The sequence below is a fragment of the Gopherus flavomarginatus genome, chromosome 4, assembly GCF_025201925.1.
Source record: "Gopherus flavomarginatus isolate rGopFla2 chromosome 4, rGopFla2.mat.asm, whole genome shotgun sequence".
Classification (NCBI taxonomy): domain Eukaryota; kingdom Metazoa; phylum Chordata; order Testudines; family Testudinidae; genus Gopherus; species Gopherus flavomarginatus.
The window spans coordinates 47,565,623-47,591,479 of record NC_066620.1 but is presented as its reverse complement, the minus strand read 5'-3'; the positions used below and the strand labels follow the sequence as shown (position 1 = coordinate 47,591,479).

The 25,857-nt window shown below is 40.2% G+C and overlaps 1 protein-coding gene across 3 annotated transcripts in view; it reads left to right on the top strand.

Annotated features, from left to right (window-relative positions):
* The window catches only part of KCNK2 (potassium two pore domain channel subfamily K member 2), a 174,381-nt gene extending 157,814 nt beyond the window's left edge, over positions 1 to 16,567 (top strand). For all 3 annotated transcript variants that reach the window (XM_050950246.1, XM_050950248.1, XM_050950247.1), the window contains exon 7: positions 14,453 to 16,567. In XM_050950246.1, coding sequence (XP_050806203.1) covers positions 14,453 to 14,770 — 318 coding nt within the window. In that variant the 3' untranslated portion in view covers positions 14,771 to 16,567. The remainder of the gene's footprint in view (positions 1 to 14,452) is intronic.
* The last annotated feature ends 9,290 nt before the right edge of the window (positions 16,568 to 25,857 follow it).

Sequence of the window (25,857 nt, the reverse complement as noted above, 5' to 3'; positions counted from 1 at the left end):
TATTTAATAAATCCCTTATCTCTTTATAGTTATGAATTATAGGTATTATTTTGTGAAAGAATGAGAGCCTTTGTTGAATGCTTTTGCATCTTGAGTAGGAGTGTGCATCACTGTAGCTGGCACATCCAAGAGTCTGTTGAGTCAATCCAGGATATTGGGTGAGGTGTGTTTTATAGAGAAGTGCTGCATTCAGAAAGGCAATAGTTTCTAGGCGTTTATATTTGGATCAGATGTTAGAGAGGCCCAAAGCACTGTTAAACTCATAAATGGTTCTGGCAGAAAATACATCAAGATGCCTTTGCTCAGATGTCCTAATCCAACAACTGCATTTTAAAAAAATCTATTTGAGATACAGTTCCCCTGTCATACATTTTGTGTGCTGTTATGAATGAAAAGTGTGAACTGGATAGCTATTGCATTATGGTGCCATGCACTTTGAAAGCTTTCTAAATCTACTCCACTTAGCTGTTAAATTTCATATCATGGAAAACATTTGCAATGGAATTTTTTTTAATGATTAGAGTGGACATTTTGTCTCTCTTGCATAGGTCCCTGAAGTAGTAATTTTCATACTGGATTTTAGTGTCCATCTCCATATACCAAATAGGTCAGACAATGCCAATGGAATCAATGGAAAAGAGATTTTTATTAATGAGAGATTAAAAAAGAGTGGCAATTAGCCAAGTGAACTGGAATATTTTATCATTAACCATTAGTGGAGAACTAGATGAACTGATTCTGAGTGGAATTTGGCCTCTCCCCCTTCTCAAAACAATATTTCCCGATTGTGGGTTATAGTGCTGTAGGTTCTGGTTTTAATTATGAAATGCTTAGTGCAGTCCACCATGCACTGCTCCTGTACTGAGCAGCCTTCACAAAGAGAACATAGCTACTAAATGCAATGAAGTGCACTTAACATGAAAATGAAGAAGTCTGTTCTTCTAGTTCAGGGACACTCCTAGGGTTTGTAGTCTACTGAGCCCTAGAAGCTGAGTTGTGCCTGGTGCATGACTTGGAATAGATGGCAAGATGAGTCTAAGCTATTTTTCCACTCTTTTCATCCTCATCTTGACTAGAGGCCAAACCAGGTCCTAGTATACCTTAGAGCAGCTTAAGGGCTACTTAACTTACGCTGACTAGAGCAGTCCCCTAGACATCAGTGATCATTGGAGAGCACTGTCTCTGGCCATCTCATGCTCGTGGCCCATGCAGGAATGCCCCCCTCCATCTGGGTGAGGGGAAGGAAATGGTTGGTGGTATGGACCAGCTCTCTTCATCCCCTAGAAATGCTGGAGCACAAAAGAGACAGAGACAGGAACCAGAATCAGGCCTGTTGTGGTGGCAGTGATGATGTTGTTGTTTAATATTTGTATTGCGGTAGTGCCTAGAGGCCCTGATCAACTATGAGGACCCCATTGTGCTAAGTGCTGTATACCTGTATAATGAAAAGACTGTCCCTGCTTCACTTATTGTTTTTAAATATAAAGCAAGATGGCTGGTTTATACAGCAAACAGAAGGGGAGACCACAAGGTAATAGCAAGGTGGTTATGACTGAGGCACGTTTTAGTCAAGGGTATTTTTAGTAAAAGTCATGGACAGGTCACGGGCAGTAAGCAAAAATTCACCCCTGAATACATACCCCTGACTAAAACTTGGGGGGACGAGGGTGGCTTTGGGTAGGCAGCCCTAGGGGTGCCACGGTTGCTGGGGGGGCAATGGGGGAAACGGTGGGGGTGCTGGGGGAGTGCAGGTGCTAAGGTGGGGTGCGGCCTGTGGAAGCATTGCAGGTGCTCTGGGGCATGGGGTGCTCAGGGGCTGGGGAGGCATGACTGGGGAAATGCTGCAAGTGCTTGGAGAGGGAGTTGCAGACCAGGGGGCACCACAGGTGCTTGGGGGCGGAGGGTTGGCAGGGCTGGGGCAGGTTCCCTTCCCAGCCCTGGGAAGGGGGACCCCAGCTACTAGCTCCACATGCTGCCTCCGCTGCGCCCCAAGTCCCAGTTCTGCAGCTCCCATTGGCTGGGAACCACAGCCAATGGGAGCTGTGAGGATGGTGCCTGCGAGCGGAGGCAGAACATGGAGTTAGGAGCTGAGGGAGGGGAGTTCCTGTCCCCCTTCGAGGGAGCCCCCCCAGGTAAGCATTGCCCTGCACCCCAATCCCCAACTCTGAGTGCCCCCCCTAAAATGCTGCTGGGTTGCGGGGGGGCCTGAGACTGCCTCAGCAGCAGCCTGTAAAACTGGCCCAGGGGCTGCATGAGCTGCTCAGATGGCTCCCAGGCCAGCTGCTCCGGGCTGCTGCAGAAGTCACAGAGGTCACAGAAAGTCACTGAATCTGTGACTTCTGTGACCTCCATGACAAACATGGAGCCCTAGTTATGATTAGTGTAGTAAGTAGTAGCTACAGTGCCTAATCATTGGCCTCTACCACCTGCAAGGGGTCAAGATTTGAACCTATGCAAATAATGGACGTTTCAGTTTGCTGTCAGTTTAAAAAAAATTGTTTCAGACCTAAATTTTTGGCAAATAGAAAAGTCAAAAAAGTTTTGTTTTGAGTCTAATGAATTTTTTGAAGTTTGTTTTCAACCAAAACAAATTTGTGAAATCGATCTGAATTCACAAAATGTTTTGGTGGTATTGTGGTGTTTAGATGCTGCTTGTATTGTTAGAACTGGGAGCACTGGCAAGTGGGAGTCTGAAAGGACAGAAAACAGGAAGGAGGAGGGAGGAGTTCAGGAGGCTGAGTGAAAGTTACAGAGGGTGCAACAGCAGCTTGGTAAAGAGGTTTCCACTGTAAAAATAAAGTCCTGTTCAAGCTTGTTAGTACCTTGCCTGCTTGATACAACAGTTGTCAAATATTTTTTTCACTAAATGCATTAAAAAATACGAATAGTTGAAACATTCCAGCCAGCTCTACTTGTGACCTTCATCACCACAGAACAGATCTCTTTCATATGAGACCTCTCAGTGATTACCCTTTCAGTTTTTTAAAATAAAAATAAATAAACGATCTTAATCATTTAATAGTTGTCCTGTGGTCATGTTCCTCTTATTAGCTAATGTTTTCCTTTATTGAAGAAGGCCTGTTCAACCAATAGCTGCCCTCTTCTAGAATGTTATTTAATATATAACATGCCTCTTTCTGTTTCAAACACACAACCACTCACTGTTGCTGTATTCTTTTATCGCTTAAGTTCTTTTTCAGAAAGTTTAAATCTGAGTAAGCACATAAGGATTACTTTTAGACATTGAACTATTCTACTGCTTGATAGCTCCTGGAAATTATTCTTTCCAACTTCTCAGCATATAGGTATTCGTAATCAGCTGTTGATCCCACTCTGTTCTGAAGAGAGTATGCACACAGCATATATCATCCAGGCTTACTGCTTACCTGGGGTTTGCTTGACTTCATTGATAACTTAAGGAAAAAGCCATGGATGATTTTTCTCACCCATGTAGGCTGCTTTTAGGGTTTTTTCTCAGTCTCAGCTCTGTGTTCCCTCTGCCTCAGAGAGACACTTGAATCTCTTCTTTTATCCTGCTTGGAGTTACCAATATCTACCTTCCAGCGTTAGTCAGCAGAAATTACTTTGCATATTTGCGCAAAGTTCTAGCTTCTGTGCTTAAGGTAACTCATCAGAAGGAATCTGTATTCCTTGGCAGTTCTATGGAAATTGTCACCCTGTAGCAGCTGCAAACAGCAAAGATTTTTAGAATATGGCTAGGGGCATAATGAAACCCAGGTCTCCAGAAGTGGAAAGCTAGTGTGTTAACTTACATCCCATAGAGGAGAGACAATAATTGACTCATAAGCTCAGTGGGCTTTTTCAGTTGCAAAGTCATATTAATGAGCACATAAGAAACTTTAGACCTTGAAGTTTAGCCGTGGTTTTGTGACAGAGTTGAGAATAGCTCTTGAACTACATGTTCAAATTCCAGTAGGATTGATTTAGTCCTTCAGCCTTCCAGTGTCCATAAATGGAGTCCAATACTTCTTGCGTGAAGCTTTAGTACCCCTTTTTAGTATTCTGTGTGGCTTCTGAAGCTCCCATGACATCTTTTAATAAGAAAAGGGATCCTTAGCTTCCCAAATCCCTTTCCGCTATTGTTGGGCAACCCGCTGTCTGCCTGACTGCCATATGTGCTCTGGGAGGTGCCCGCCTTCTCTGGCGAATTGGCATTGCATGCCTATAAAGTGCCTGGAGATCCTTCCAAATGAAAGGTGTTAAATACATGTACTTTATTCATGAGCAGGTAGAAGATATGACCTCACTCACCTTGTCTCTCGAATACCCTTTTGGTGTCTTTCCTCAGCAGTATCCATACAGTACTCTATTTTAAAAAATAAAGCACTTTCCAGTTTTTAGGATTTTAAGTCCCAAAACTATGGGCCAAATCAATTCCTGTTTAATTCCACTTCATGTCAGTGGAATTCAGCTAGCGATGACTATGACTCAAAGGGTCAAAGGACCAAGTAAATCTTGACATTAAAAGTTCAGATTTAGCCACTGATAATGTAATATTGGGAATCTTCTGTGGGCAATGCTAGCACCATAAACTGAACTGTCTATGGATCCACTACTCACTTACATGATCCTTGTGTCACCTTAATACATTGGCTCACTTTTGATCAATCTCTTTCCTGGCATAATGTTGTAAGTAATTGAAGCTGGCTTTATTTTTTATAAACATTAGTAGGTCTCATCATCACTGTGGTTGTGCATTGTCTGAATGAGGAATTTGTTTCTATCAAAAAGAAGGAATTGAGCTACATCTTTAAAACTATTACTTGGGCACGCACTAAAATTTTCAACAAGTAGCACTTGAGCATCAATTAATTAAAGCTTATATGATGCTATGAAAATGTAAAGTGCTGCATGATTGCTGAATGCTACTGGGAGCAAAGAAATTATTGAATGTCCAAACACAAGCCCAATCCAGCCAAAATAAATCTCTCTAGAGGATTTCCCGTCTCTCACTGTCCTATGGGTGGAGGACCGTGCCTTCCTAAATTTTCTTGAAAATTTGGTTCTAGAACAGGGGGAGTCTATTATTTTTTGTCAAAGTCCAAATTTCTTGGTCAAGATACAGTCAAGGTCCAGACTCCAGAGAAACATTTTTCACACTGCAATAACAATAATGATAATAAGTAAATAAAAAGATTTCAGGGTCCATTTAAAAGTATCTGGTGGTCCGCATTTGGCCAACAGTCCACCTATTGACTACCCCTGTTCTAGAACCTGTATCTCCAAACATTCAGCCTCCTTTAGATATTGAGCCAATGACAACCTGTGCACATGGGCTTTACATAGTCTTGTTTGTTTTACCCTCACAAACCAACCATCTGTTTGTTAACCTTGAATATTACAAATTGACATATTCTGAAGCATTACAATGGATGGTCACAAATCTATATGTCAATGGAAGCATGGAAAAATGGATGTCAGAGACTCTTTTTTTTTTATGAGGTATTTTATATAAATCAGTGGAAAACATCCAGTGTTTGAAAAGGAGTGCGTAGAGGGTGGTTAGGAGGCTGGAAGGGATTTTTGAAGATCTGTAGAGCCACTCACTTCCAAATCTCTCCTTAATACTTTCCTTTGCTGTAATGCATACAAATCACTCTCAACTGACATTGACCTAGCTGATGACTTCTATCTTTCTCCTCAATTCTGTTCATTTTCTTGTATCATCTTTTTGCTTTGCCTCCTCTTGCATACTATTTGAACGGTAGGTTATGAACTTACTGGGACAGGAATTGTCTTCTGTTGTATGACATCTCTGTACAGCATCTAGCACAATGGTGCCCTTATCCTTGTCTGGGATTGCTAGGAACTGTCATAATACAAATAATAAATAATAATAATTCCACCACGGTTGTGGGGAGGGACAGACAGAAGTCTAGAAGAAGCTACTTTGGTGGGAGTAGCGGTATTGAGGAGAGATAGGAGAACAGATGGTGAAAGATATAGAAAAGAGAGCAGGACTCCCAAAGAGCCTTTTGGCAGCATGAGCCCTGAAGAGGACCATAGCCTCTTTGTAACAGAGGGGCAATAGTAACTTATCTACGTGACTAGGGTTGTTGATGCGCAACAAGTTAGCTCAGTGCAGTAATGCCCGCAGGCCGGAAGAGCTGTAGCCTACACATGCAGGACAGTAGGGGAGGAAATAGGCCAGCTCTGCTTCTCAGGCCATGTATCAGCCCATCCAACAATTGTCCTGTTGCCTTGTTTCCTATCTATATGAATTAAATTTAAAAAAAAGAGCTGAACTGTACAGTTCCTGAGAAAATTGCATAAGAGTGTCTCGAAAGACAAAACACAATGTACTCTACTCTTCTGCAAGGACAATGTGACACTTCCATTCTCTTTCTAGTTTTGACTCACACTACTGTGTCCAAGAGAAGTTAATTTGAAGTTTTATTTTTAAGAAAAGTTCGCCTCAGGGAAAAATGAAATTGCAATACTTGGGGGGAATGTATTAGTGGTAATTGTTAGACATTACAGACTTGAGAGCATGTGCTTTAAGAATATCTGTAAATCAGGCTTCATATTTTTCTCTACAGAATGAATAGGGGGATATCTCCAGCCCCAACCTACCAAATTGTTATTTAATTCCTATTTTGGGCTTAAAGTAGCTTTAGAAAAATGATTAAAATGCCTAAGCCAAAGAAAATAATGTAAAAGTACAGCTGTCAAGAAAAAACAAAGAAAGTAAATAGAAATACTTAACTAGAAAATTTCCTTTTTCCTTTCCTATGGTATACAATACTTATCTATCTCCTTATATCATCCATTATCACAGTAGCTGCGTGCATCTCAAGTATTTAATTCAAAATAGTTGTATCTCCCTACCTTCCCTGTAAATAGCGTAAATTGCTTGCTAAGATTATAGGGGTGTTTTTTTAAGGTTTTGTGTGTGTGTGTGTGAGAGAGAGAGGTAGAATGAACTTTTAGCGGGAAAGCTAAGTCAACGGTTAAGTTTTGCATTTATTTCTGAAAGTGGAAAGGACCATAGTCATTCTTGCCTCTTCTGGTAGGGAATTCCAAAGTCTCTCGCAACTCCTGTGCTATTTTTTAACAATTTAACAGTTCCAGTGGAACATAGGAACTGTTATTGGAAGTCATGGTTGCAGTAGGAGAGGCAACCTTTCAGGTGCTTAGGATCAGTTCCATAGAGGGCTATAAATATCAGGAGAGAGGCTAATGGGAAACCAGAGGAGAGAGCAGAACACCAAGGTGATGTGCTCATAGTAATCTGTGTCACTAAAAAGATGGGTTAATGTGCTTTGTACCAACTAGAGCTTTCTTATTGTCTGTAGTTTCATTCCTAATATGAATGAATCAAGCTTGGAGGTCATGAATGCATGCCTTGCTGTGGCCAGATCCCTGTCTAATAGAATGGAACTCAGTATTACTGGATGGAAGTAGGAATTTTTGTTGTTCTGGATGTTTGGGCACCTCTTGCAATGAGAAGTCCCAAAGGATCCCAAGGCTGCAGACCAACTTGAGAAGGTAAAGATCCTGCATAGCAGGGGCAATTATAGAGACACAAGTACTTCAAAGTGCTTTCCTTCCCAGTAGTGTCATCTCAGTCTTGCCTGTGTTCTGCTTTAGCCAGATTCTCCCTTCTGGCCTTAGACTATATGAATCTTCATTGAGGTGCTGAGAAAGCTGGAAGAGGGTGCTGCTTGCATTTGACATACGGGGTATTGATGTATTGCAACCCATGCTCTCTCACCATCTCCCCCAACAGTTTTAGATAGAAATTTCTTAGGATGGCGTTGAGGACTAAGCCTTGTGGCACTCCAAATAAAAGGGCTCAGGAGGTAGAGGGACGGCTGCTTGTAATGATTCAAACCATTTCAGGGCCCTTTCATTTATCTACATGGCTTCTTGGTAATGAGATTGACTTCCTTATGCTAACCACTAGATCACTCTAATGCTGTTGAGGGCTTTCCCTAGTCTTACCAAATCCTGCATGCTTATCTATTAGTAGCATCAGCAAAAGGTCTGTGCAAAGGTCTGCTTTGTTACTGAACAGGGAAGTTCACCTATTATTTTAGGTGTACCACACTAAAATGGTGGCTAACTGTTTTATATTATTTAATAAATGTATTGGAGAATTGTAATTTAGAGAATATTCCCCATTATGTTATAACCAACTGAGGTTGATATTGTCACTTTAGGCAGATTGATGGTCTTTCTTCAAGAGAAACATATCTGGTTCAATATGAATTCCATTATTCAGGATAGTGAGCTGTCACCTGTTCCATGATAAGTGCATTACCATATTTCTGGAAGAATCTGCTGCCACATTTGAAGTTCCTATGAGAAGACCTGTAGGACTGTGGTGTCTGTTGGGTCAGGGAACATAATAGCATAAAGGTCCATGATCAGGAAAGCCCAAAGCAAACATACAGTGTTTGAAAATTCCTATTAAAAACTAATTAAGTAGTACTGAATACTTAAATTACCACACTAAGTATAAATTGTAAATTCTAAATTAGTCCACATTGCTTATATAGATCAGAGAGGTTAAAAGAAAAGTTGCAACTACCTATAACCTGAATGCCTGATCGGGGGTTAGATTGGAGGTGAGTCATGCCCTGTGCACAAATTCAAGACTTCGCCACAATCACAAGATAGCTGGATAATTTTTTCTTTAAATGATCAGAAAAGTTATTGTTAGTCATTGACATTTAAATTGCCATCATAATGCTTTAGAGTTAATACTCCACTGAGATGAATGAGGCTGTTTAACTCCTCCCAAATCTATTTTTGATTGCCTCTGTAGAAAAAGACAACACTGGGGGTTGGACTTGGAACTGCTTACATTTAATGATGGTGTTCTAGCATAGGTTTCTATTAGCAAGAAGATATTGGGCTGCTGGCACTTGTACTTATTCGCTACACCAATACTAACTTGGGATTCTTAATACATTCCATGGCAAGCCGGTTTATCCACTAATGCTTTAAAAACTCCCACACTCCTATCTGTATCTATGCTGGTTATGTGATATGTATGTTACTTGCAATCCCCCACAACCCAAGCCCAACCCCATATGTACAGTACCTTCCCTCTTAACTCGTGTAAATTTGATTTTAATAAAATTTTAACTTTAATAAAAATTTTATATCTGTTATGTGGATGAGTCTTGGGCTGTCATTCTGATATTTTTCACCAGCACTTAAGAAATATTGTGCGTATTCCAATCCTTGTACTTCATGTTAGTGATTAGCAGTCAGCCATTTGTGTGACTAGCAGTCTTCATCAGTGTATCATATAGTTCAGAACTATTTGATTAAAAAAGCAGACATGTCTCCAATGGAGTCTGCAGTGTAATCTTGTGAGGCAAGTGGACTTGAAGAAAAAGTAAACCGTTCTTGCTGTAGTGCAGATATTTTTGGTTTTGAACAGCAGAGACAGCTGGCATTTCAATCACTTCACATCAGATATGAAGTGGCTACCAGACCCCAAATTAAGCTAAAATTGAATGCAGTATGAGGAAATGTCATACCTTGGGGACTGAGAGAACCTGAACATTCACTGAAATGTCGTTATGAACAGAAGAGGAATTAAATTACAAGAGCAGGTTGCTTATGTGCTCTGGCAGTTTTAGAAATTGCACATTACTCTTTCAATAACCTCTTGAGCTCGAGTCCATAAATGTTACATGATAAAAGATGTATTCTGAAAAGGTAAAATTTTTCTTTAAGTGCATTTCAGGGCCCACAAAAGTTAGGGGCTGAAAGCAGCAATTTGGGCTAAGCATAGGAGACACAGCACTTACTTAGCTTCCCCATGTAACACCATTGCATTTCAATCCTTCTTTCTCTTATTTTATAAGAATTGAATTATGCCAAACTGTGTGATAGTTTTCAAATATGGGCAGATGATAAGATCACCACATTCATATATTTTATTATCTAAATCAGGAGTTGAATCCAAGTCTCCAAAGAGGATATTTTTTGGAGAGCCTCACCAATTACACCAACTAGCCCTCCAAAGGAGATTTAATTAGAATTTAATTACTAGATAACCTAATAACAACACTTTTAAAATCCCATGGAATAATTAATGTGCCTAACAGTTAAAATACAGCAAGTGGCCCAGTGTTATGAAGATAGCATGGCCGTCTTCATGTCACTGAGTGGACATGAACAGTGAATACTAAGCATGTCTTCGGGATTGCCAATAATTAGTTGTGCCAGCAGCACAGCCAGCTGGTTATTTGTGGGGAAAGTATGGGGGTGGGGAGAAGAGAGCCAAAGCTGCCAATAGAAGAAAAATAAGGATGAGATTAACAAGATGGTGGGTAGGTCAGTTCAGAATGCTTGTGGCTTTCAATAGCCTGCCTGGGCACAAGAATGGAGCAGGCTGACAGAGCAATGGGATGGTAACTAAAACAAAGCTAGTTCAGTAGATCTAAATTTAAATGTACCAATCTTGACAACATCCCTTGAAACGTGACTTGTCAGCAATGTGTCTCAGAGTAAAATATCTGGGCTAGATCCTCAGCTATGGCCAGGAAGTACTCTCACAGCGGAGAAAGTGCAACAGTGTGGGGAGACCATGGGAATTATTGTATCTCAAAGGCCTAAAGAGTTTAAGGTGTTTATAAACTCATCACTGGTCAACGTTCAACAGTGATAGATAGGTTTGGGGTTAATTTTAAACAGAGGCCTTGGTTTTACTTGGTTACTTGGCAAACACCCAAAAGCATTCATTCAAATTGAAAATGTATGGATTAAACTCACAGACTCTCACACAACGAAGAAGAAAAGTAAAACAAGATTTATATTGAAACTGTAGTTAAGTGATTATACAAAACAAACTTCAGACTTACCAAAGTCCCCTCTCCTATCGGACTTATCAAACTCCCTTTGGAGTTAGAGTATCAGGGTCTCTTATTTTCAGAACAACTTTTCTTTGATGAAAAGGAAAAGGTTAATTTTACTCTCAGCCCTGATGTGAAGGGCATTCACTTATGCAGTTCTTAACAAATGGATGGAGAGAAGGTGGAGGAGAGGCAGGATAGAAAAGATAGGTGAAATATGGCTTTTGTTGATGTTTTTTGAATGCTAGATCTCTGGTTAGTTATGAGTGGATGCTTTGGCTGGCACATTGACCACAACATCTGCTGCTTGGACTTTGGTTAGTTATGATTTAGTCAGGGCTGTCATCTGTTTGGATTCCTTCTCCTTAGACAAGGCAGGTTTAGATGAATGCAGCATAGTTGACTTTGGGATTTGATGAAAACCCACATTAGTGAGATAGGATAGGAGGAAAGAAAAAGTAGGCAGGAAATAACACGACAAGGGAAGGGAATACAATTCAGGATCTTAGGGACCTTTGTGGTGCTGGGAATTAGATATTCTGAGTGGTGGGCTGAAGACTGGATGTCAAGATAATATGATGACTTTCAGCACTTAAATGGGAAGACGAAGTTCCTTAAATAAGAGCAAGACCAACCAGCCTTCCTCTCAGGAAGTGAGTCCTTTAGAAGAGTTGAGAGGCATTGAAGTGCTGGCACACTGAGGGATGAACTGTGAGGATGAACTGCCCCAAAATCTCTTTTTAAGAACCCTCAGAAGGAGTAAAAGTTGGTGGCCTGTATCCTCATTGTTTTGTCCACCAGTTAAATCCGTTTTTGTAAGGCCAAATTTGGCACTGGTAACTCTGTTCCCACATTTTCTTGTTTACCAAGTATAATTTCACCACAGTCCTTGATTTATATCAGTAGGCCATTTATCCACTGATAAATCAGTTTCTCTGTCTGCTTTTCTTGAATCTATTGTAACGTTTATTGTCGTAAACAACTGATCCATTTTTTGTGGTTATTGTAACATCTTATGAACTTTCACATGCTTTTTACAATGGATCTTAAGGTAACTTTGTCGAGCCAGTTATCACAACACAGCCCATACACTTTCTCTGTGCCATCTAAGGATTCCCCTTCTCAAGGGGATTTTCTAGTCATTGGGAAAGCCGTCCTTATGATAGCTTTGCACCAGTGTAGTAGGGCAAAGCTGCCCTAATGTAGGGGATGATCTAGCTCATTGTTTTGGTGGGGAGGGGGTTTCATTACTTGTTTTCTATTAAGAAAAGTACTGGCACAGTTACAATCTGTACGTATCAGACGCTTTATTCTTCTAAAATCTGAAGTACGTATGTCAGTGTTCCTTTTAGCCCAGTTTGAATACTGATTAATTATTCAGCTAGTGTAAACTGCTATGCAGAACTGAAAAGAATCCTTGTTTTAAAAATATACATATTAGGCCACGTTCATTTCTGATGTAATTCTATTGAAGTTGAATGATGTACAGGCTTAATAACATGATCTTTGGATCTGGGGGCTTTTTTGTTTGTGAAATGAGAAAAAAAGCAGGATTAAACACTCTTCATCATTCCCCAGTGAGATGATGACTTTTACCACCATTGTGTTTCTGTTTCCAGTGGCACTGCAAAATATACATAGCCCTGTGGCCAGCTTCCAGAGCTAATGTACATAATCATTTTAAAGGCAAAGCCTCTCGTTTCTCTGACTTTATTTTCATTTGATTTTTGTGAACAAATATGTGCTCACCTTGTCACTGCTTGTTTGCCAGTGATTGAAATTCTGGGACTCCGCACTACAAATTAGAGTAATTTATTTAAGTGGTTTAATTCTTTTAATGTGCTACACCTTAGAATTACATCAGTCTACCATCTCCTTTCTGAGCCTAACGTACCATTAAAACAGTCTGAAAAATGGAGACCTAAGGGGAAAAAGCCTCCAAAAATATCTGTTCCCGAGTTTAATTGAAAAAAACAAACAACACATAACCCTGAAAAACAACCTAATCATTCCAAAGAGTCCTCTTCGTTTATTTTAAATGATAACTGGAGGGTTTTCTCTGCTTGGTGTAATGACTGTATCCTGGGCTAAACAGAGTCAAAGGCCAATGTGTTAATGTGAAATAAGGTCAGAGGCTGAGGTTCATATCAGCACAGTGTAAAGTTATCGCCAAATTTAGAGGAATCCCCCTCCATGTATTATATGAAAACATTTTCTCCCTCCTCTTACTGTTCCTCCCATTGCTACACCTCAGCAGCTCCCAGGCCTTTGCTACTTAGAAAGGATTAGTTCTGCCCCCCCCCCCCACCCCGCCCTGCTCCCTTAAAAAATAAGTTTTGTAACAGTATATTTAAAAGCTTCTCTCTTCTTTTTCACCACTCCCACTTTCCTCTCTCTCTTAATTCTCTCCATCCTCTTATCTTTTTCTTTGCTCTATTTACCCCTCTCTCCAAAAAAGAGTGCCTTTCTCATTTCAAGTGGTCTAATGGCTGAACATTTGGGGTGCTGGGAAGTAAAGGGTAATTTTGGAGTCTCCCCACCTCCTGCCCACTCTTTCTCATACGCATGTGTGCACACACACATGTTCTTCAGGCCTGCTGATACTGAAAGCTAAGTGGAGTGTAAAGTTGAGGAGAAACATGGTTGAAAGATTACTGTCTTCACTGAGAGTGGATCAGTCCTTGTGTTAGTTCCTGACAAATGCATTTGGAGTGTTGAGAGCAGGAACCAAAGTGTAGGGATCTACATATTTCCTAATTGAGAAGTAGCAGTTATTATGCAAATTGGAACACCTCCTGTAGCCAATCAGAATGGAGGGATTTTCATAATGGCAGTCATAGAGCTGTGAGACTCCGCATCATCTCTGCTCTGTGGCTAGCGGACATCGTTTCATTTCAGAATAAGTAGTGACAGCCCTCGAGTCTCACATTGTAATTATATTACTTTCTCTATTTGAAATAACAGACTTAATTGAAATGGAAAGAAAAAGCAAAGCATATTGCTGACTTGACTAAAATTGTCACTTGCATTAATCCTTACTTTGAACATGCACTAAAAATAGAATACAAGCAGCTGACATTTTTCTTTAAAAAGCCTGTCCATCTATATTTAGAAAATCCTGTGTCAAGCTTCACAGAGATCTTTACACAGATAGTAAGTGTGTCCATAAATAACCCTGTACATCTCCCCTGGTAACAATACATAACACAGTCTGGATTTCTGGGAATTCAACACCCCCTGGCCAGCTGGGTTGTTCTCAACTGTCAGGGCTTCATTTTTAAAGGAAACTTCCCCTAATTGATTCCATATAAATCAGCTTGTCCATTTTTAACTGTATGGATTTTTGTTCTTGTTGTGTTTAATGTCATTCTTAACTCTTATTGTATTAATATTTCTTCCTTTTGGATGAAAGAATATAACTCAATGAAACTAGACTTTTTTTTTAATCAAAAGCCAAATCTGAACCAAAAAAAGAGTTGTGCCAGTGGGCAACAGTTTTTGTCAGTCTGTAGACACATTGTTCTCCATTCATTCTGGGGTCCTGAACATAAACCATCCTTGAAGTGCCTAGTCATGTTATGTTTCTCTCCCCTTCTCTTTCATTGTGTGTGCTGCAGGTGGGAGAGTTCAGAGCTCACGCTGCCGAATGGACAGCCAATGTCACAGCAGAGTTCAAAGAAACCCGCAGGCGTCTAAGTGTGGAGATTTATGACAAGTTTCAACGGGCTACCTCCATCAAAAGGAAGCTCTCTGCAGAACTCGCTGTCAACCACAGTCAAGATCTGACCCCTTGCAAGAGAACCCTGTCAGTCAATCACCTCACCAGCGAGAAGGACATCTTGCCTGCTCTAACAAAGACAGACAGCATTTATATGAATGGTTTGACACCTCACTGTGCGGCAGAAGATATTGCTGTGATTGAAAACATTAAGTAGTGCTGACTTTGGATGCCGATCCTTGGAGAAGCTCTTGGCTTAAACTAGCCATATACTTCCTTTTTTTCCTATCCATGATTGATGCTAGTAGCATTTTATACATGTGCATGAGTTCAACAGAAACCACCACAACAGGGATTCAATGTCATCATCATATCTCTTCAGACACAAGATGAATGGAATTTCTGTTGTTGATAGATGCTGGAGCAAGCAACATCCAATGCCTTTTTGTGCTCAGACTGTTGTTCATTTCTCCTAATGTGCCATATGGCCTAAATAATGAATTATATTTGTTTATGTTAACAATGTAGCTTTGAGGGATCAGTCCTTAAATTTTCAGGGTCTACCTTACTGAGCCTAGGAATGGACCATTTATGGACTACAACACATTTGTAAATGGCAAGAAATTCTTATGCAGCCTTTTACCTAAGAAATTTTTGTCAGTGCCTTATCTTTTGAAGAAACAGAACCTCTATAACTCTTGTATGGTTTATATTTGTTTGTTTATTTGTTTTTTGCATGAGTAATGTATTTTATTTGAGCTTTCATCTTGCCTGAAATGATGACGTTTTAAAGGTGTCTTTAGTGAAGATACTAGCTTTGAGAATGGATGCCAAAAATCAACAGACATCAAAGCCACACTCCCAAATCTAGCTTTAAAGGCACTGCAGTTACAAGAGTTGCAAAAATGTCCCCTGAAAATATTTATTTTACTCACATCCAGGTGATGCATGCTCACACTGTATTAGAACCAGACCTGTAGGATTTATGGATCCATTTTGAGTTTTATTTTTCAAGCATTGTTCAGCAATGTTATCCCATGTGTCAGATTACCAAAAATCTCCAGTTATGTGTAATTAAATTATTTGCTAGATGACAAGAGCAAGTAGAAGTTAATACTATGTGGAAATGTTTTAAATTGATGCATTCTAATAACCATACTCATTAAAACATTACAGAAAAATACCACAGCAATTTCTAATAATCATAAATCTGCTCCCAGAAAGTTACTCTATGAAAAGAATTTTAAACTTTTTATTTAAGCCGAGTCACACCAGGCACCTACTGGATCCTACTGGAGTGCTTTCCTGAATGTCACACTGTACATTGGTTGCCTACACCGGAACTGTGACTGATGTGGGAATGCAATTGAAACTGGTTTCACTGTGACTTTCTACATATAAAATACAGACTTCTCTGAATACAAATACAGACATGAAGGAAAGCTGATAAATAGCACAATCTGAATGCTGATGATTGTTCAGATAGGACAGGCTGACGATACGCAGATCTGAAACCAATCCTTGGGGTTTCTGTGTTTGTTTTAAAGAAAAGCATTGACTTTAATTCTATATCTGTTGTTTTGTTTATAGTTGTGTGTGAGATTCAGAAGGAATGCAGGATAAAAACAAGGAATGGATAATTTTGTCTTTTTAAAATTTTTTCATATTTTAGTCTATGTAAGCTGGCTGTACATAAAATGAATATAACAAGCCCTAAGGGAATAATTTAGGCTCAGTGCAAATTAAAGAAAAATTAGACTTTGTTGATTGGCCATGACGAAAATGACAAATTTGTAGCATTTATGACCATTAGATAACATACAAAATATGAATGTTAATGTTCTGGATGTTTAATCTTGTTCTCTGATTAATCAATGCTATCAGTGTAAATATCAGTCAGTTAACATTTACAGAGAGTAAGCTTTTAAAATAAGGAAAGTTCCATGAAATAGTACCAGGCCATGCTCTTTTAAAAGAAAAAGACCCCTGTCTCTCCCAGCACACTGTTCTGAATGTCCACGTGGTGAGAAGCTCTTCTTGCCATGTATAAACTGTGAATTGTAATGAAAAATAAAGTTTTTACTTAAAATAAGCTTTTCTGAGTCTCTTGCTTGCTGCTGCCCCACCAGAATGCTGAGAAATCACTTGAGACACAGCTGTTTGAGGGCTTGAGGGTTACAGTTTTTATACTTGTTTTCAGCCTGCTTAAATTTGAGCAGTCTTAACAATGAAAAGAAGAACTTGACTCCAACAATCAAAACATTTTCTCTAAATGTTAAACAGTAATGTTCGTCGGGTTGCTACACCTTTAAATGTTCTTTTGTGGCTATTTTTTAAAGGAATTTGGCAGGACTGACTTTCAGTTCTAATACTCTTTTCAATTAGAAAGTATAAGCCTTGGAATGTATATATTGTGACAGACCCAGGCCAGTTGGGGGCAGGAATCTGGTAGAAGGCAGATATACTGGCCACTGGATGAATAGTTTTCTGTTCCCTGAGTGACCAGAGCAGGGGCTGCCCTAGAGCAATCAGGAACCTGCTAGAACCAATTAACACAAGCAAGCTAAGTAAGATATCTGGAGCCAATTAAGAACTTACTAGAATCAATTATGGCAGGCAGGCTAATCAGGACACCTGGTTTAAAAAGGACCTCCCATCAGTTAGTGGGGCATGTGCAAGGAGCAGGGAGTGAGAGGGTGTGTTGCTGGAGGACTAAGGAGTACAAGCATTATCAGGCTTCAGGAGGAAGGTCCTGCGGTGAGGATAAAGATGGTGCTTGGGGGTGGCCATGGGCAAGTAGCCCAGGGAGTTGTAGCTGTCACACAGGTGTTACATGAAACACTGTAGACAGCTGCGATCCACAGTGCCTTGGGCTGGAATCCAGTGTAGAGGGTGGGCCTGGGTTCCCTCTCAATCTCCCCAACTCCCTATCAGGAGGAGTTGACCTGGTCTGTGAGACAAACCAGAGGGGAAGGTCTAATTTGGGAAGGGATCTGGCCTGTCCCCGACCCACTAGGTGGGACACAGACTGTGGGGATTGTTCTCCTCCCTTTCCTCCATGCTGGCCAGTGATGAGGTTAGCTGAGTGAATGGCAGGTTAGAGCCTCTAGCAAACGCGGGTAAACTGAGGGCTGCCCTGAACCTCTGAGGCGAGCAAATTTGCCAGAAAGCGAAGGACCCACCAAGGCAGAGGAGGAACTTTGTCACAATAGGTACTGTATAAATCCCTTCCCTTGGAATATACTCTACCTACTGATATACTCTTTTGTATGATATCTAACACTTAAATTCACCAGGACAAAATTAAGTGCCAAACTGAACCCTGATTTACACTTGTGAAAACCCACTGAAGTCAATGAAGTAACAGAGTTGAATTTGGCTCTAAAACTAGCAACACTGAGTCAGCAATCTTTAATCTTTAAGCCGAACTATATGTAATAAAATAAACCAAAGGTGATTAAGAAATTAAAGTGATCATGCTACCCACAGACATTCCTTTGCTATCCTTTCAGGAGTGGAATGGGTCCCCTTTATCTCATGGCCTTTTTCCATTGTTCGATTCATTGTGTAAATGTCCAAAGAACCAAGGAGTCTTGTGGCATCTTAAAGACTAACCGATTTATTTGGGCAAAGCTTTTGTCGGTAAAAAACCCACTTCTTCAAATGCATGGAGTGTAAATTACAGATACAGGAATAAATATGTATTGGCACATCAAGAGAAGGGAGTTACCTTACAAGTGGAGAACCAGTGCTGAAGGCCAATTCAGTCAGGGTAGATGTGGTCCACTCTCAACAATAGATGAGGTGGTGTCAATACCAAGAGAGAGATAATTGCTTTTGTAGTGAGCCAGCCACTCCCAGTCCCTATTCAAGCCCAAATTGATGATGTTAAGTTTGCAAATGAATTGTAACTCTGCAGTTTCTCTTTGAAGTCTGTTTTTGAAGTTTTTTTGTTGAAGAATGGCTACTTTTAAATCTGTTATTGAGTGTCCAGGGAGATTGAAGTGTTCTCCTACTGGCTTTTGTATGTTACCATTCCTGATGTCTGATTTGTGTCCATTTATCCTTTCATGTAGAGACTGTCGGGTTTGGCCAATGAACATAGCAGAGGGGCATTGCTGACACATGATGGCATATAGCACATTAGTAGACGTGCAGGTGAATGAGCCCCTGATGGTGTGGCTGCTGGGGTTGGGTCCTACGATGGTGTTGCTAGAGTAGATATGGGGACAGAGAAGGCAGTGGGGTTTGTTACAGGGATTGGTTCCTGGGTTAGTGTTTCTGTGGTGTGGTGTAGTTGCTTCAGGTTGGGGGGCTGTCTCTAAACGAGGATTGGACTGCCTCCAAAGGCCTTTGAGAGTGGGGGATCGTCCTCCAGGATAGGTTGTAGAATGCTGATGATGCGCTGGAGAGGTTATAGCTGGGTTCTGTACGTGATGGCCAGTGGTGTTCTGTTGTTTTTCTTGTTGGGCCTGCCCTGTAGTAGGTGACTTCTAGGTACCCATCTCGCTCTGTCAACCTGTTTCCACACTTCCCCAGGTTCGTATTGTAGTTTTAAGAATGCTTGATAGAGATCTTGTAGGTGTTTGTCTCTGTCTGAGGGTTTGGAGCAAATGTGGTTGCATCTTAGGGCTTGGCTGTAGACAATGGATTGTATGACGTGTCCTGGATGGAAACTGGAGGCATGTAGGTAACTATAGCGGTCAGTAGGTTTCCGGTATAGGGTGGTGTTTATGTGACCATCACTTACTTACACTGTAGTATCCAGGAAGTGGATCTCTTGTGTGAACTAGTCCTGGCTGAGGTTGATGGTGAGATGAAAATTGTTGAAATCCAGGTAGAATTCTTCATGGGCCTCCTTCCTGTGGGTCCATATGATGACCCATAAATGTAGTGATTGGAGCTTAGCACTGAGAGTCAGAGCTCATCAGCATGTAAATTCTGCAGGGTTCATTCTGGGTGAGCCATGTTAAGTGGGGTTAAGCAGCAGGTATTGGTTCATTTGGGTGGTTCAGAACTCATACTTCCAGGAGAAATCCACAGCCACCCCCTGCAACTAGGTGTCATCAGAGAGATCATCTTCCTGAGGCAACAGCCCCCTCTGCCCTAACGAGGGTCTTCCAGATACCAGATAGCTGTTTCCTCCAACAACGGTGGACCTCCTAGTGAGATGCTTCCTTCCACTCCCCAATAGCAATGTTAACAAAATAAATACTTTGTTAACAGGCAACAAAGATGCCTCATAATTCTTAATGCAGAAGTGAGAAAAACCCTGAGAGCTTTATCAGTTATACACTTGATACCTCCCTAAGGCTTCCTAGTTAACATGCTAGGGGATTATCAGGACTTTGCACTCCCAGATGAACTATATGGATTGGGCAGCAGTGACCTGTACAAGGCCTTTCTCCTAAACCATTCTCAGCACTTCTGAAAACCAAGAGGTTAGAGAGTGCCACCAGCCACAAAGGGAGGGTATAGGGATGGGGAGCAGGACCCTGTGGCATACTGAAAACATTTATTGAAATGTGTGGGTGCCCTTAGATTTAGGATAAGGGGATAGTTATAGGGGATTTAGCAGGAAGGCACCTGTGAGAAGGGCAGATGCCGGGGTTGGGGCGGTAAATGAACCCCATCTTCCTACTCTGACATCTCGAGGTTCTGGAGTTCTGTGCTTACATTCAGCACATTCCTTACTACTGAATTCTGTTCTTAACTCTGCTACTGATTTGCAGTGTTCCCTGAGCAAGTCACTTAGGCACAAATTTTCAAAAGTGTTTATTAATTATGGGTGCTTCCAGTGCTTTTGAGAGTCCAGCTTGAGACACTCTGGGGCTGATTTTAAGAGAGGCTGAGCATACTACATTTAATGGGAGCTGCTGGTGCTCAGTACCGCTGAAAATTAGGACCATGGGTTGGACACTTAAAACCTAGATCATCCAGAATCAGAGAAAACTATTTATCTCCAGTTATCAAGCTCTAATTGGGGTATTTTAAGAACATTTGCTATCTCAGAAACCGGCTGTGAGGTGTAAATTGTTTTAAGATCCTAGGATGAAAAGCACATTATTATTATTATTATTATTACTACTTGTTAAATCATTTTAACATTTATTCTCAATGATTTTTGGAGTTAATTTGGAGAGGGAAGAATCCTGTTTAAGACTTCAGTACACAGGGAATCTGTAGATTTCTTATCTCTTAAGAAATGACCTTTCCCTTTAAATTGTAGGCCAAATCCTATCTTAATGGAAAAAAGTATAGTTGGGTTTGGCATTTATTTGTAAAATGTTTTGTTCTAGAGTTTAGAAGTTTAGTGAATGAAGACAAAAATATACAATAGAACAGATGGTGTAAATCAGTGGAGTTCTCCCCTGCTCCACCCTCCCCCACTGCCCCAGATACAGAATCATATCACCCATTCTATAGGGGCTGAACATGCATTTACACAGCTTGTTGAAAGATATCAGATTTTTCTTTTTGTCTATAACATACTGACAAACATCCATGTTTTAACATAAAAATCAGATCTTTCTTGTCTTTTGAAGTTCCAGGACAGCTCCTTCTTTCCTTCCAAATGTGTTAAATTATTAAAGACACTAGTCCAACATAGTCAATGTAGAGCCATAATAACTTTTGTTATGACTGCACCAAATTCCCTGTTTAGACCTATTTTCCTTTGTATGTGCAGAGAACTGTTCTCAGCCTGTCATGTCATTTGCTGTTTTATTAAGTCTGGGCAAGATTTTTACATACACTCTACAAAAGTGATATTTTTCAATTGCATTATTAATGAACTCAAGCCAAAAGCACAAAAAAAGGACAGTCATAAAAGCTCCAAAATGACCTGACCGATCTGACATGTTGTGACCTTTACAGGCTCAAATACCACCAAACGATATGGCTCATTTCTTTCTCCTTGACAGATAACACACTGTATTAGTAAACCTGAGCTGAAAGCTGTCAGTGGAGCAGCTGGATAAAACCTCTGTTGTCTTTGCCATTGCCTGTGCTATGTCTGGTACAGCAGGCTTTCTATTTGGTGGAATTCTCTAATATGACACTTTTGGATTCCTCAGACGATATATAGTAACTACTTTGCAAGCACACTGCTGACAATATCATTCTAACTTATGCCCTGAGGCATAGCCCTGTATGAGGTGTCATATGTAGGCTGCACAACTACAGGAGGAATTGTGACGAAGAGTCACAGAGTGGCAATTCCTTCTTGTCTGACTTGATTGGTGTAGGAGAGACCTTACCTTTGCCCAAGTTACTACTGTGCTCCCAAACAGCCAGTGTGGGGTGGGGGTGGGGGTGGGGTGGAGGAGAGCATTAACCCCAATAAACTTTGTGGATAGAGGGCTATACACGATAACTGGAAGGCTGTAGAATTTCCATTTTTTTACATGCTGTTCTGGAAACCAGGAACCATCAAATCAACTCATTGAAAAAGTTTACAAACCTAATTATTTATTGTAGAATAATTCAGTTTTACTCTTTGTTAAATCTTACGCAGTAGCTGATATACTGCTTTGTTCTGGGATCCAAGTTTGTTTGTGCCTACTACCATAATATGAAAATGTAGTCCATCATTTTAAAATTACAATACCAAATTCAGCAATATAGATTTTACTGTTCTTAATACTAATTTGGCATGGTACAATTTGCTTCAGTTAAAGATCAGTATTTTTTTTTCAGAATCTAATGACTTTTTATGCATCAGTAGCAACCTTTCTCCATCAGTGACAGGGGCAACGGGTAAAAGTGTTCTATTTTCTGACTATTATATCTTGGTCCTAAGTAAGAATTAACCATTCCAGAATATGTAACAGGTTTCCCACTAATGTCATGAATGTTGTAACATTGAGAACACTCTAATTGCTACACAGCAAATGACAGCAAAAAAACTCACCTTTCTATGTTTTGGAAATAGTACACTATCACAGGGCCCCAGGTATCTAAAGCTTTTTGTGATTTGAATCATAACAGCAGAATTCTGTCATTTCTGCTCCATTGTTACTAGTCATTGCTATTTGCATTTATTAGACAGCTTGGGTATAGTACCATGTCTACAGAAGAAAGGGGAGTATTTCTGTAGTCATGTTTACAATGACTTTTGCTAGTAAATCTGCTTAGTGGCTACTCCTGAAAGGGATTTACTTTATTAACCCAATTCTTAATGCCAGCTAACCATAGAGAATAAATGCACGCAGTCAGATCTTCCTTCTCCAGAGAAAGACATGTGATGTGCATACAATAAAGAACCAGATCAGGAAAACTCATCCCCTAGTTAGTAATAAATAACAGTATTTTCTGGTGGATGAACAGCAGCTTGAAATGACGTTTTTAATTATAAAGACCAATGCTATCTACTACGGATTTTTATCACTAGTAATTGGATACTCTATATTGCATAGCTGGGTCTAAAAAGTGCTTGCAAAAATGATACATATGAGTTTTCAACATCACTGAAGTTTAGCCAAGTTTGGTTCAGAGGAGGCAGAGACTAAATTTGCTAGATTACTTTAGGCCATACCATGAGCTGGTATAAACTGGCTTAGCTCCATTCATGCCAATTTAGAGCAGCCTAGGATCAGGCCCTACATTTGTCTGACTTTTGCCTTGTCTGTTAAGATGGCAGTAATAATACTTGGGTCTTTTCAGAAGTTAAGGAACCCTTAAATAGGACAAATTAAGATTTATCTTAAAGTTGTCTTCAGGATAGTAATTTTGTCCAAAGTTTCCCCTTATTTTATACTGCTCAGAATTCTCCTGAAAAAAATCATCTCTGGAAAAACCAACTAAGATTTCTGAGTCTTTCTTAAACCAAATTTTTGGGAAAATCCATGGGGCCAGATCCTCAGGTAATGTAAGATGACATCAGTGGAGCCACATTGATTTACACTAGCTGAGAATATGATCAAAAGAGCCATTCTTTCCAAATACAGGCTGTGCTAGCACAGAGTGGAAAGTGTTGACTGCAGAGAGCCATTTCCAACTCCCTAACTCAGGACTATTAACTCCTGGTATAAATTGGAGCAGAAGAGGTACTGCTGTAATTTACACCACTGGTGCAAAATCCTTTAATCTGGTGGAGTTTGAGACAGAGAAGATTGTAGCTCCTCCTTCCCCTGATGCCCTGGACAGGGTGATTGGCATAAGAAGTTATGCCACCTTTGCCAGCTAAACAGCAGCAAAGATTCCTCCTACACAGCGGAGGAACACTTCAGTGGGACTCTCTGGCTGGTGTGAAGCCAGTGTGCTGCAGAGAATTCGCCCAGTATTCACAGTTTAGGAAATACTTGCTTTCCCACTTTGTGAATATCTGTTTCAGTAGAATACATCTTCTTGTGCTACAGCAAAACAGCATATTTATTAGGCTCTGCTGTGCAAAGTGGTGATAGGAGAAATATGCCTCTTACTGTGTGAGTATAATTATCCCTAAAGTTTATAGGCACAAAGGCTTCTTTTCATTATTATTGTCCTTCTGGAGGACTCAGAAGTGAACTTCTCCATAAGGCAAATGCTGTTGCTAGCTCAGTTCATGCATTAAAAATGAATTTATTCCATCTTATTTCAGTGCCAAGCAAACAACAAAGATTGTGTATCATGAGAGGTGAACAAAGCTTATTTTTGGCCTTCCTTTTGGGGGTATGAAATAAGAAATAGGTTTAGGGCTTGTAGGATTAAAGCAGCCATATGGAATAAGGAGTCACTGGTAATGATACTGGCACCTCCATGAAGCCTCAGGAAATGCATCTCATCTTGGGAGTGGGGATGGGGAGAGGTTGGAAGAATGAAATCCAGCCTGCCAAGCTAGGATCAGGGCTGCAGCCCAGTCTCACCTATGGCACTGCTGCTCCTCCTCTGAATTTGGTCAACATTTCTTATAAAATTAGAACTATTTTTAAAACTAAATTAGCACTTGTAATTTTCTAATAGTTTTACCCTAGCCTGAAACATGAACGTCGCGCCTTTTCTTAAAATTGATGAATAAAAAATGTGCTTCTTGGCTGAGAACCATATGTGCCAAGTTTAGACCTGAAACAAATTTTTATGGCCAGATTCCAAGTTCAATGTAAGTCCATTGACTTCAGTGGAGTTACTCCATATTTCTTTGGTGTCATAGAGAGCAGGCTCTGACCCTACCCATCTAAAAGTGGAGAATGGCAATGGAAAATATGTATAGACTCTTAGCTACAGGGGATACAATAAGGATTTTTCCCTTTTCATTACAAAATCAAACCCAATTATTGTAAGTTGAAAAATTCAATATGTAAATGTAAAAGTGGCTAAAGAGATAAGAGTAAGTAAGTGCCCATTGTTATGTTGCTGTTTCAATCTGTAGGCTGTTAATTAACTTCATTCATTTTTCTGTTCTTTAGTGACATCTTGCATAATGACTATGGTTTACTTAAACAATGTATTTTAGTGACATCTTGCATAATGACTATGGTTTACTTAAACAATGTATTTGCTGTCTCTGGCTTGCACTCCTTTCGTCTTGTTCTATTAGAAATGAGTAGTATGAGCTAGATATAAAGGGCAAGTGCTGTATCTCAAAGTGTATAAGGAACAGTAATGGTGGATATAAACATGTGCCTAGTGATGCAATAGGATGAATCTTTTCCTTTTGTTCAAATGGAAGGACATTATATGCTTGGAGTCCTTAAAATGTAAGTTATCATGGAGTCACATTTGCACTGAGAATTTCTCTGTGATAATACAGCTCTCAAAAGGTACAAATCTCTGCAGCAAATGGGCATACGTGAGCCATCATCACTTATCAGACTATATCTACATCCATATTCCAGAATAAAGGCACGGGCAAAGGTAACACCAGCCAGATTCCACTTTCTCGTTGGTTAGGTGAGAATAATAACTTGATACTTCCTGGATTTTCTTTTGCCATCTAATTTTAGGCCCTCGCTTCCTTGGGCTGTCTGCTATCACACGCGTGGTTGCAGATGTGTTGCAGAGTGCCATTTGCTTATTGGGGTGGTCTGCAAAAATAAGGACTGTGTCTTCTCTCAGTTGATTTTGTGATCTCTCTTTTTGAAGCTTCTCAGTCTCTTTTTCTGCACTGCTGGTACCTTCTCATCAATTTGGTCCCTGGGGCTCAATAGAATATGACTGGAATGATAGGCTAGTGGGCTATTTTAATGGCCTGGGCATTCGTGGTATTGTATGTGTTCCTTGTTCATTATTATTTAATTTCTTGTTTCTTTGAACATGTGTAAATTCAGTATTGAGAAGTGCTGCAGTGTCAGCCTGGAGGATGGGGCCCTTTCTAACTACAACAAA